The following is a 12,347-nucleotide window of genomic DNA, read 5'->3' as shown; positions in this document are numbered from 1 at the left end:
TGTAAATTAGTAAAAATGAATTCGCACAATTGCGGAAACAGCTCGGAGAGGGCTGTCCTACGAAAATAGGCGGGAAAATCTGTGTATAAATACGCTGATTTTTGCACAGGCTAGTATTCACTCCTAGCCTTGTAAAGTGAGTGTTTGAAATCGAATAAACTTGGTTTATACCTAAATTCTTTCTTTCAAGTGATTAACTGAGCAAATTCTTTCTTTCCTATTGTAATTTATGCTCGATTCATAGAACACTTCGCACTATGAGAAACTTGGGCTGAGTTGCATCCTTTTATAAGAAAGACTTGAGCTCTGCTTATGGGATACTTTGCACCGTAAAAACTAGGGTAAAGTCTATCTCTTCTTAAAATCCAATTCATATAATCATAGATATTCATTTATAATTTAATTTCAAAGTTAATATTCATAAGCATTTTTCAAAATTGAAAAAAATTCTTACTCATTACGCGACAAACCATGAGAGTACGAACAATATTATAAATAATAGGTGATATTAACATCACAATATTAAAAATAAACACTATATTACCTTTATGTCTAAATACTGATTATTTGGGGCGGTATTAAAAAATCTTGAGATCTGCTGTGATGTCAAAACAACAGCTTGTTTCGGCTCATATCCTTTATGCAAATTTTTCAAAAATTTACTAAGTTTCGAATATGATGAGATATCGACATTGTCATATGTCGGAATCGTATTTTTCAATTTGGAATACATAACATACGACGTTGAAGATTCAAATCTCGCTGATGACTCTTCAAAGTACACTAATAACACTTGTTCAGCTAAAGAAGTTGTTTTTTTTTGTTTTCAGCCAAGCCTTGAATTTATTGTACTCTTTCATATATTCGTCTCTGGATTTTTGTGGTATTACTCTTTCTCCGATATCTCATGCTTTCAAAAGTAACGATTCAGGCACATTCCTGTCGTAATCAGAATCATTGTCACTCATTTTGCGTAAATTAATAAATAATTAGTAATTTAGTAATTATAAATATGCAACACTAAAACAACTTAAAATGGTTGTACAATTGCTGTGTTGAAACCGGAGGCACGATTTTGTAAAAACGTTTTACGAAAAAACAAAATGAACTAATACGCAGTAATGCACGTGACACGACTGAACTTGAGTGTAGCTACAGAGTAGAAGCAAATTCAATCGTAACGTCAGCGAACCGCTCTATCTTTTGTTTTGTTTTGATTCTCTTTCTCTTTAACTCTCCGTTTCAGCGATTACGCACTCGCGATACTCCCGTGAGAACACTAAGCACCAGTATTCCTCCGGGTGCGAAAGTTTGTCGCGACAATAGTGGTTTAGTATCCCATCTTCAATCTTCCAATCCTGAAATTTCAATGAGTGCTCTTTGACCTCCTGCAGTCGCTGCAAATACCAGCGGTCTACAATGAGTATGAATGCCGCAACTTTCTCCATTCCCTGAAATTCCCCAGACAAAGCATTGGGGACGTGATACAACGCATCCTTCCGATATATAAGCTCGAAGTCAGACTGTTGCAACACAAATGCCTAATACGGAAGGCACCTCGTCGGTTCTCTCTTGCTGTGGACCTAAATCAGCGTGGTATAATCAATAATCGCTAAAAAATGAGCTCCTTAAATACATGGTCGGAATTTCTTGATTTCGAATAAGAACCCAAGGCATTCCAGCTGCGAAATAGAATAATTCCGTTCATTCTGATTCAGCATGCAGCTAGCATAGCATACTGAGTGATCATGGTTCTCGTAGTGCTTCTGCATTAAACATGAGTCCAACGCATAAGATGATGCATCGCAGTGGACGTAGAAAGTCGTACTAATGTCCGGTCGAGCTAACACTGGGTTAGTATTATTAGTTTATTAATATTAAATAATTAGTGCAGCTTTATTAATGCAGCTTTCAAAAGCTCGAACTCTCGTTGATCCTCCTGACCCCATATCTTAGCCACGTGCTCATGTAGGAGCTTCGTGAGTGTCACCTTTAATTCAGATTCGTGCTCGATGAATCTAGTGTATTATCCATACATGCTCAAGAAACGACGCAGTTACATAACATTCCTAGGTATGGAAAATTCCAAAACTAGCTTCACAGGTCGAAGTCTGGGTGCAGACCTTCGGTTTCCAGCTGATAACCCAAGAACGTAATCGTGGAACACCTAAATTCGTTTTTAGCGACGTTAATCTCCAAACCAACATCTACCATACGTCACACAGCCTTTTCCAACCACGCCAGGTGTCGTTAGAAATTTTTCACACGACCACACGTAGTTTTCACGATGAGGAGTGGCACTGTGTCTACTTATTTGATCTGCTGGCACTTCTAATTATACAAAAAAAAGAAAGTTTGGATGTCTTCCCACAACTGTGCGATAAGGATTCCGATGGAAAAATGGACGAACCACGTCTTTTCGGAATAGAGGACCTTCGTCCTCCCCTTATTTTAAGAAGAAGTTAGTTTATTGGTCAATATGTAAATTCGGAAATTAGCAGCGCTCTCCCATGATCTTCTATCTTATCGCTATTTATCCTCTCTCATCCCTCACTAAGTTGGTCAGCATTGATTCGTATGCGAGATCTACCCCTACTATTGTCTAATTTTCGATGGGGACGGAAATAAAAAATCTTATTAGTTTGTCTATCAGTCTATTATATTCATCACATCACTAGTGCGTTTTGCCAGAAAATTCAAATTTCGTCAGCTAACTATATCAGTATTAAAAGTCTTGCTAATTGTTACTTCTGAGTACGTATACAGAATTTTTAAAGGTTGCACTTTATATTACTCATTTTTTGCTATTTTTCATAATCATCATGGGTCAATTTCTTTTTTGTGGCGCCCTCACGATCGAATTCGTATTCGAATTATTAGTTGTATTTAATTTCTAGTACGCTCGTCATTATTAGTTAGTTTATATTTTATTCGTTTCCATTCGTATGCACGTACAATAAATTTAAACTACGTCGGTCAGTTACGTGCGTGCTTTTTGTCATTCGCAATCTCTTTCTTTCTCTAGCTTGCGCTCCTTCTCTCTCTCTATAGTCCAGATGGCCTGTTACTGCTCATAGAAATGGCCGCCGCTACTTGTCCACGTGCGCTTTGCTGGGTACTGGTGTTAGTTTTCACTTTCTCAAGCGCTCGATTGTCGCTCCAGTCTAGATTTGTGCATATGTGCGCGTGCGTATGTGTATGCGTGCGCGTCTGTATGATTGTGCGTGTCTACGTATGTGCAGAACAAGATTTTCTCCACATAGTGGCAGCGTAACGCTCAGGGCGCCGTCATCATACACGCGCAACCGGCAATAGCTGATTGCCTGCTGCTCGTCTCCGTTGGTTGCAGCAATGGCTCCAGTGGCTAGACGACCTTGGGCGCCAGAAGAAAATATGTGTGCCGCCTAAATATTCGATGAATTAGTTTTTCCGGTCATTTTCTACTCATTTTTCTGCCGTTTTCCGTAAGTGCCAGCATGCGTTTCCGTATATGTATGGGTTAGATCGTCTCGTTTACTTGTTGCGTTTTATGTCGTGTTCCCGTTAATGTCCTCCCCCGTTAATGCTTCTCCACAGTCCTATGGTTAGTTCGGAGGTGGAAAACTCGCTAGTTATCCATCCGTCGGCGCATGTATTCGCATGGCCGCGAATGATCGTGACGGTGTCGGTGTATATTAGTGTGCGTGCACTCCTAAATGCTCTTTTTCGTATCGGCTGCTCTTCTCGTGGTTTACCTTCCGTCAAATCACGTCGCCGGCTTGCAACATTGTTCTCTTTTTGCAAAATTGTGTGGGTGGATTGATTTTCGTGATATCAAGTATTTTGGATTGGAAAGTTAAGGATCTATATTATTTGTGTGGTCACGTGGCGTGGAAAAGAGTGGTAGCCTTTTTAATGGTGATGCATCGCATCACAACTTGTGTGAGGATATTAATCGACAGTGGAAAATTAAGTTTTAGGCTGCTTACAAGTTTTTTTCTTTTTCTCGAATATTTCCAATAACGCGAAAGATGGCCCAAATCTACTGTGTTTTACGTGAACCGTTTGATTTTCTTTATTTATTCCCCTATGAGAAAGGGAGGTTGCCGTGTCATAGTAATTAGTTATATATTTATTTATTTTAACAATTTATCGCCGGCATAGACCATTTTGACTAACCATGATTAACTGCTATCATTAAATAAAACTTTAAGGTATTTATAACTCCTTTAATTTTATAAAGTTCTTTGATATATTCGGCCATTTCGATTTTCGATGTCTTTTTATCTTTTCTACAGACATTAATGATAGTACATTATGCATCTAAGAAACAAAGTAAGCAAAATATATATGTATAAAGTTGCCATTCGAGGGGAGCGAGGGCGGAATCACAGTGCCATTCCGTATTCATTGTGCTTCCGTGGTGCGTATATGATTTTTCCGCACATTACGCGGAAAGTGTGTTTATATAATATCAATATTATTATAAAAAACATATAATTTTCTACGGAAAAGGTTTCATTCGTAGGAGTATGTATAAATACACGCTGCTGAGTTAATATAGCGCTTGACGCTAGCTTTATTCTCAAGGTCGATTACCACGTGCGAACTCTAACCAAAGATTAAAAAAGACATCGCTAAAAGTATACAGTATACAGGGTATCTATAACGACCGGATACACCCCAAAATCTTTCAGACAAAAGAATTTTTCAAAATAGCCAAGGTCATTCTTGAAGTGAATCTTTACGAGGAATCCATTGGTGACCTTAAATGTGAACTTGAGCGTAATCTTTAAAGTTATTCGAAGGTCAGCTTTGATTTTTAAATGGGGTTCCCTATTTTCGATCCTGGATTCGAAAAGAACGGGGAATTCTATATTTATATAAGCTAAAATAGTTGGGGTCTCAGTGACCTCTAAGGTCATGTGGGGATAAGCTTAATTTTTTTCTTAATCTTTACTCCTTAACGTTCAAGTAAGGATAATGTTTAGCAGTAAATATTTTAAACCAATTTTGCTCAACTTCGATGAAGGCATATTTCCATGATTTTACTTTTGACCTTTGGAGGTCATGCTCAAGGTTATTTAAAGGTCATGGAAATATGGCTACGTTGGAGTTGAATTTTTGTTTAAAATATTTTTTACTAAACATTACCCGATGATTTGGGTGAAAAATAAAGAAATAAAATGAAGCTTATTCCCACATGACCTTAGGGGTTACTCTGACTCTAAATATTTTAACTTATCTGAATGTAGAATTTCCCGCTCTTTCCAAATCCAGGATCGAAAATAGGGGTTCCCTTTTAAAAAAATAAAGCTGACATTCATATAGCCTTGAAGGTCACGCTCAAGTTCACATTCAAGGTCACCAAATGGATTCCTCGTGAAAAGTTACTTGAAAAGAATGATCTTGACCATTTTGAAAAAGTATTTTGTCTGGAAAATTTTTAGGTGGTGATATAAGGATAACTTAAATTTTTGCAAAATATTCGACAAATGTTTGAAATAAAAGTTGTATGGTTTAAAGGAGATCAACCTAGGATGACCTCAAACTAGACCATGATTTCTATTTTCAAGATCATTTCAAGGTCAACTCTGTTTTTTTAAATAGTTACTCCTATTTTTGATCCTGCATTCGGATAGAGCAGGAAATTATACCTCCAGACTACCTGTTATATTCGTACATAGAATTCGGAAGACTTTTCAAAGTCATTTCATGGTTAACTTTGTTTTTTTTAATAGGTTTAAAAAATGTAATACAAAACCGACGGCCATTAGTGCGATGAATCCGAATCCGGCATAAGAATTGCTCCTATACCCTAGGTTTTTGAGATATCCTAATCTAAATATATAAATAATGCGTTTTTATGGTATAATTCTAAAAAAGAATACTGAAAATAATTAGAATTTTTAAATAACGCTTAATTTTTACTGGATTAAATTTGTAATTTCAATTTCGTTTGTTTGTTCACCCTACGATAGCAGTTGGTCTATTAATTCTTAAACTCGATTTTTTTATTTGTTGTTATTTTTTGTAACCTGCAGCTAGAAATTTACAACAAATTCATTTCTATATCAACGCAGCTAAAATAAAAACAATATTCGCACGTTTTATTATTGTTTATTGTTTGAGAGTCGATTTACCCCAAAATATTGGTCTTAAAACGTCGAGTAAATTCGAATCCTAAAATCACGTGTACTGGTATGTTTGGAATTACTACAACTGCAATTGCTGTACAGACATTTAAAATTTGTATTTTCGCGAGAAACACCCCCTTCACAGCCTCTTCCTACCCGTTAGCCATGTGAGCAAAATGAAACGTGATGGTTTCAGCAAATCGTGTGTACTTCTAACGATGGTCTCCCACTAGCTCCTGTGTATAGTTCTTCACAAACCATTTATCAAAAATTATTTTATAATTATTCTATCATCATGCAGTTTTATTGAATAATGCGAATATTTAATAGCTTCGTTGATATCAGGAATAATTAGCGGGAATAATAAGTACTTTGAGATCAGCTTTTGCTTTATCGTGACAAATTTGATAAAAACCTCTTATAATCAGATCAAATACTGCAAAGATAATTTATTTAACTATTCTACTCCATTAAATCGAAGGAGAAAGCTCGCTGCTCATATTGTAGAACCAGAGGTCATTGATTTGACTACTTTTATTTTCTTCAAAATCTGTATCGAGGGCTTGTATTCTCATCGATCCCTCATGTTCATTTCCTTGTTTTTCTATAACGCACTTCCATTATTCACTCGTATGGCTACCGAAGCGTTATTTTGATGTATTCAAGCGCCATCTCACGGTTATTTAAGAATCTTTTACGCTCATATATTGACCTGTTCCTCTATAAACGTCTATCTTCTTTAACAAAATTAATATCACTATTGCATTGTCCAAAATAAATTACATCGTAAACATGCGTTACTTTGTAATTTTTAAATTAGCTTTTTCCGATAATACGTTATAAATAATAAAATTATACATAAGTAAATTGATATAAGCAATAGTTTACCACCTTAAGTTATCGATTTGATACGTTTCTGAGAAAGTAACATTGTTTTAGTAATTCCTATCTTTAAATTTATTTATTTATTTAATAAGAGAATACATTTAACTACCTTTTTAGAATTCGAACACACCTTACAACATTTAGTTTAATAATAAATACATAAATGATTAACAGATATATAGAAGTTGTTGTTTATTTTTTTGATTTTCTTTTTTCAGAGAATACAAAGAAGCTCTAAGACAACAGCGAGCAAATGAAAGTTCACGTATTTATAGAGCTAAAGAACAAGTACCATTACCTGAGAGTAATTGGTTTATAGAGAGTACAGATTTGTCAGAAAATAATGTTTCGATAGATCAACAAACATTCATTGAGGATAATTCAAATAAAAGACCAGTGCAAAAGGTTGTACCATCACGAGTCAATTATCAAAATTCAACTTTACTCACTGTCAGTCCTGAATTAAATAACAAAAATAGAAAATATCATGAACTGATTTATAAAAAACCTGGTTCACCTATTAAAACACCAAGCAGTTTCGTGCCTCAAATCTCTAATCCAGGACATATACCGAGATCGACAAAAACACAAATTTACGTTTTACAAGGTATCATACTCTTATGTTACCCTTTATTACCATCGATAATAAACAAAACTTGAAAATTGAATTTAAATTTAAGGGTCTATAGATTGAACCAAATATTTTTTTAACTTTAAGATTTTCCTAGTAAGAATTTATTTAGTTTCATTTTTATTATTTACTATTTCAGATCAAAATGAAACATAATTATATAAATAATATTACTATCCAACCAAATTATCTAAATTTTATATTATATAAGATATCTAAAATTATAAGTACTAAAGCTTTATTATCAAAATTTTATACTTCCAATGAATAATGAACTGTGAGATAATAATCTAGAGGAGAGTCTACTCAACAATAATTTAACCATTGCAAAATACATAAAATAAATTATTAAAAATTATAAATAGAAAAATATCAAAGAGAACTAAACGCTCTAATTAAATTAATTATTCGTATGAGAATTTTTTGTTATCGCTTATAACGAATTTAATTCATTCGTTATGTCTCTCTCCTCCCACGCATGCATATACATAGTTTATATACTTATACCATATTTGGATTTACATTATATTATACCGCAGCCCGCAGCAGCCGGCAACGCCGAAGTATAAGGTAAGAGAGAGAGCGCGTTAAGTTTATCAGCGAGCCTATAAGCAGAGAGAGTTGCGTCCGCGGGTACGCGCATATGCGTGTGGTCGTGCTGCCGAAAAGTGCGATGAAGGAGTGGAGACGCCTCCCGCGGCAATTGACTGGCGGACGTAACACGGGCGACACGTGTTTGAACGCGCGTTGAAGAACAGGCCTCTCCCTTTCTTTTTTTGCTCGGGCAGTTGCCGTGGTCTAGCGTTCCTCGACTTCCTTTTTCTTACTGAAGTATCCGGACTTTCGACCTGGCATTGCCTTAAATTGTTGCGAGTGCGTGCAGTGGTGCGGCGAGTTGACAGGGTGGTGTGCGTGTGCAAGACCTAGTGCTAGGCAGTCCTACGCTTTTTCACCACTGCAACCGGCGTCCGGGAACGCCGTTCAGCGAGCGAGCGCTTATTGTACAAAGGGCCTGGCCATTGTCGTCACATTGTAAGTACCGACTCGTTTAGCTCTCTCTTGCTGGCTTGCCGCTTCTCTCTCTCTCCCCTCGCCGATCTGCTACTCTGTACGCTTTCCCTTTGGTGCTTTATATAAATTATTTTTATCTTTCTTATTCTCTGCGTTTCTCTGATTTTGCGCCCGGCTCCCTCTCCCTATCCTTGGCGAATTCTCTGCGCTCGTCACTACTTTTCGCGCTTTTCAGCCACTGCTACCTGCGACGCTCTACGCGGGCCACGAGGCTGCTTGACATCGTGGCTGGTCGAAGGGCTTGGCCACCCACGCACCAGCGTATTAACCTCGTGGCATCAGTAACTGGTTAAGTCGAGCTGTCAACTAGTCTATCCTCTCGATTATAACGGCGGGTTAGCCAAAACCCCGTTATACGCTATAATAAGCTTAAGGTGGTTCTATGGCCAAGTACTCAACTTGCGGTAGCTGCACGCTTGAAAAATACTTTTTGTCTTCTACTCATTCAATATAAAAGTTATCGATGAATCGAAACGAAAAAATTTGAAAATATTCCTTGTAATATATATACTTTCTCATAGTTTTTATTACGAATTCGATATCTACTTTTATTTGTCTATAAAAAATTATAACCTGAAAATTTATAAAATTCATAACAAAAGTCGATAAAATTCTGTCATGAATTTTGAAAGATAAAAAATTTGTTTAAGCTACATTATTTAATAAGCTTCCAACACTACATATATTAGTTTATAGTCTTAATATTCATCAGAAAAAATTTTAGAAGCTATTTAGTAAAACGGTTTGACGTCGCGGCCACGATTTCTGGCACTTTTTTGCAATATTAATATTATAATAAGCAACGTTAATAGTATAAAAAATCTACGGTGACTTACAATTTTGAACAAGGCAATCACTTCAAAATTTAACTAGCTTCATAATGTCACTAGTTCAATTTCTCACGGGGTTTAGGGATTAATGCAATGCCACTTTCCATTGAGTGGGAAAATTGGACAGATGAAGACTTGCATTGGAAATAATTGTTGAATATCTTATTCCTATTATGGGTAGCTTGTTGATAACATTATTCATTATTTATGTAGTCTTATCAAAACCGAGTAACTTTTTGTCATGGATGTCAAGATCTTCTAGTAAGGTATCTTCTTCTTTTTCTGTGATTATTCTTCGGTAAGGCTTAAATGTTATGTATAGACGATTGGTAAACATCGATTTTTTTCTCATATGATTTTGTCCATTTACCACAGGATTTCCTGATGGATGGAATAAAAGCAGTCGGTCTTTTCAGTCTTTTGGTAACTTTCTATAGTGAGTAATTTTTAATTTCTGCTGGACTCAATTCTCTCCGATTTTTTCCGTTTGTAAATTTTTATCCTGATATAGGATTTTTTTTAATCTTTAGTCGTTTTGTTTAATTTTGCTTTATCTTAATTTAATCTGGTTGTATGGTATTTAATCCTCGTGATCTCGTTTTTTTAATAATATTGATAGTTAATAGTGATGTTCAAGGGATTTTTTATTATTTTCCACGTCATTATCTCATTTAAGAAGTTTGTTACACGTAAGGCGTTCATCAATATAAAAAGTAAATTTTTTTCAGTCTGTTTTCATGTAGTTGTTTACTGATTTAAGTACTTGTATGTGCAGTGTAATTAAGTTCAAACATAATACCTCAAAGTATTTTTTGTCTGTACCTTTAACAACTGTAAAATCTACCAAAGGCCATAGCCGATTTTCTATAGTGATTTGGGTCCCTAGCCGTTTTCAAAAAGCAATTACGAGATCCTTTTTGGTGTGGTTTGAAATGTATTCACACCGATTTCCAGCCTTTAAGATGCATTGAAACCGGGGTAAATGCAGAAAAAACTGTTTTACACTTTCTTTATATTTTGGCCTATATCTCCCAGGGAAAGCCAAATTTTTTGACGTACTTTTTTTAATTTTACTCGCGAGCATTTTTTCTATCTACCAGAGATGATTTTAGAATTTTTTCGACGCCCTGAAGCTCGAGAAAATACTTTTTCCAACGAAAAAATTGGATTTTTTGCAATTTTGTTTACTTTTTCCTCCGGTTGAAAATACGTTAGATCATACTATAAAAAGTTCATAAATCGCCATGCCACAGGCGCCATAGGCGTACAAACAATGTATAGTCATTACTATCACTGATATTGTATCTAGTTCATCCGTAATTGAATACTCTTGATATTTCTACAATTTCTTTTAGTATTTTTACTCCTGACAACTTTTTCCGATAAGCATATAAATTTGGCACATTCCAGACTATGACGATCAACTTTTTAAGGGTAGATTTCGAATTTTCTTGAAACTTCGTCTACATGTTACCTACGAGGGTCGTTTGAAAAGTCCGTGCAAAAATAAAAACTGCTTGATTTTTTTTAATAAATCTTTTTTATTTTTCAACATAGTCTCCTTTTAGGCTTATACACTTCATCCAACGCTGCTCTAGTTTGTTAATCCCTTCAGAATAATAGGATTTGTCCAAGTCTGTAAAATAGGCATTCGTTTCTGCAATCACCTCGTCGTTTAAATAAAATCTTTACCCCGCCAGCCATTTTTTCATATTAGGGAAGAATTAGTAGTCCGACGGAGCCATGTCTGGAGAGTAGGGGAGATGTGAAACGAGTTGGAACCCTATCTCCATCAGTTTTGCGGCCACAACTGCTGAAGCGTGAGTTGGCGCATTGTCGTGGTGAAAGAGGACTTTTTTGTGGGCCAATCGTGGACGTTTCTCTAGCAACTTGGTTTTCAAACGATTCAGTAACGCTGACTAATATTTATATGCAATGGTTTTACCCTTTTCCAGATAGTCAATGAAGATTATTCCTTGCGAATCCCACAAGACAGTCGCCATAAACTTCCCGGCCGAAGGAATTGTCTTCGCCTTTCTCGGAGCAGATTCCCCCTTGGTAACCCATTGTTCAGACTGTTCTTTGGTCTCAGGAGTGTAATGATGTACCCATGTTTTATCTACAGTGATGAAACGACGCTTAAAGTGTTGCGGATTTTGCTGGAACAACTGCAAACCATTCTTGCAACACTTCACACGATCTCGTTTTTGGTCAATCGTGAGCAATCGCGGCACTCATCTAGCGGATAGCTTTTTCATGTCCAAATGTTGGTGCAAAATATTATGTACCCGTTTGCTCAAGATGCCTACAGTACTAGCAATCTCACGCACCTTCACTCTTCGGTTAGCCATTACCATATCATGGATTTTATCAATGATTTCTGAAGTGGTAACCTCAACAGGGCGTCCAGAATGTTCTACGTCTTTTGTGCTCATATGGCCACTCCGAAAATTTTGAAACCACTTATAAACCATTCTAATCGAAGGTGCACAATCACCATAATGTTTATCAAGCTTCTGTTTAATCTCCTGAGGCGTTTTGCCTTTGAAAAAGTAATGTTTAATCAATACACGAAATTCTTTTTCGTCCATTTTTTTACAACCACTCGATTTCTTTGATTGAAATAAATGTAAAACGCAAAGTAATTGGCTGAAACTTGGTGTGTGCTCTTCCAAGTAATGCACCTAACTGAAAATAATCTTGATACGCACTAGTAGCGCCATCACTCTGACTTTGCACGGACGTATATGGTAGTGCATTTAAGTATGGATTATTAGATTATTATAATAATCATATCAAAAGTTATAAACAATT

General features: G+C 36.0%; 1 protein-coding gene across 3 annotated transcripts in view; it reads left to right on the top strand.

Annotated features, from left to right (window-relative positions):
* LOC131662997 (leucine-rich repeat and calponin homology domain-containing protein) overlaps window positions 1-12,347 on the top strand; it is an 858,362-nt gene that overhangs the window by 527,493 nt on the left and 318,522 nt on the right. For all 3 annotated transcript variants that reach the window (XM_058933049.1, XM_058933050.1, XM_058933048.1), the window contains one exon: window positions 7,220-7,608. In XM_058933049.1, the coding sequence (XP_058789032.1) occupies window positions 7,220-7,608 (389 nt within the window). The remainder of the gene's footprint in view (window positions 1-7,219; window positions 7,609-12,347) is intronic.

This window comes from Phymastichus coffea, unplaced genomic scaffold (assembly GCF_024137745.1).
Source record: "Phymastichus coffea isolate CEN01 unplaced genomic scaffold, Cenicafe_Pcof_1.1 PCOF00029, whole genome shotgun sequence".
Taxonomy (NCBI): Eukaryota; Metazoa; Arthropoda; class Insecta; order Hymenoptera; family Eulophidae; genus Phymastichus; species Phymastichus coffea.
Note: the sequence above shows the minus strand (reverse complement) of the source record. Positions and strands in the feature narration are given on the sequence as shown.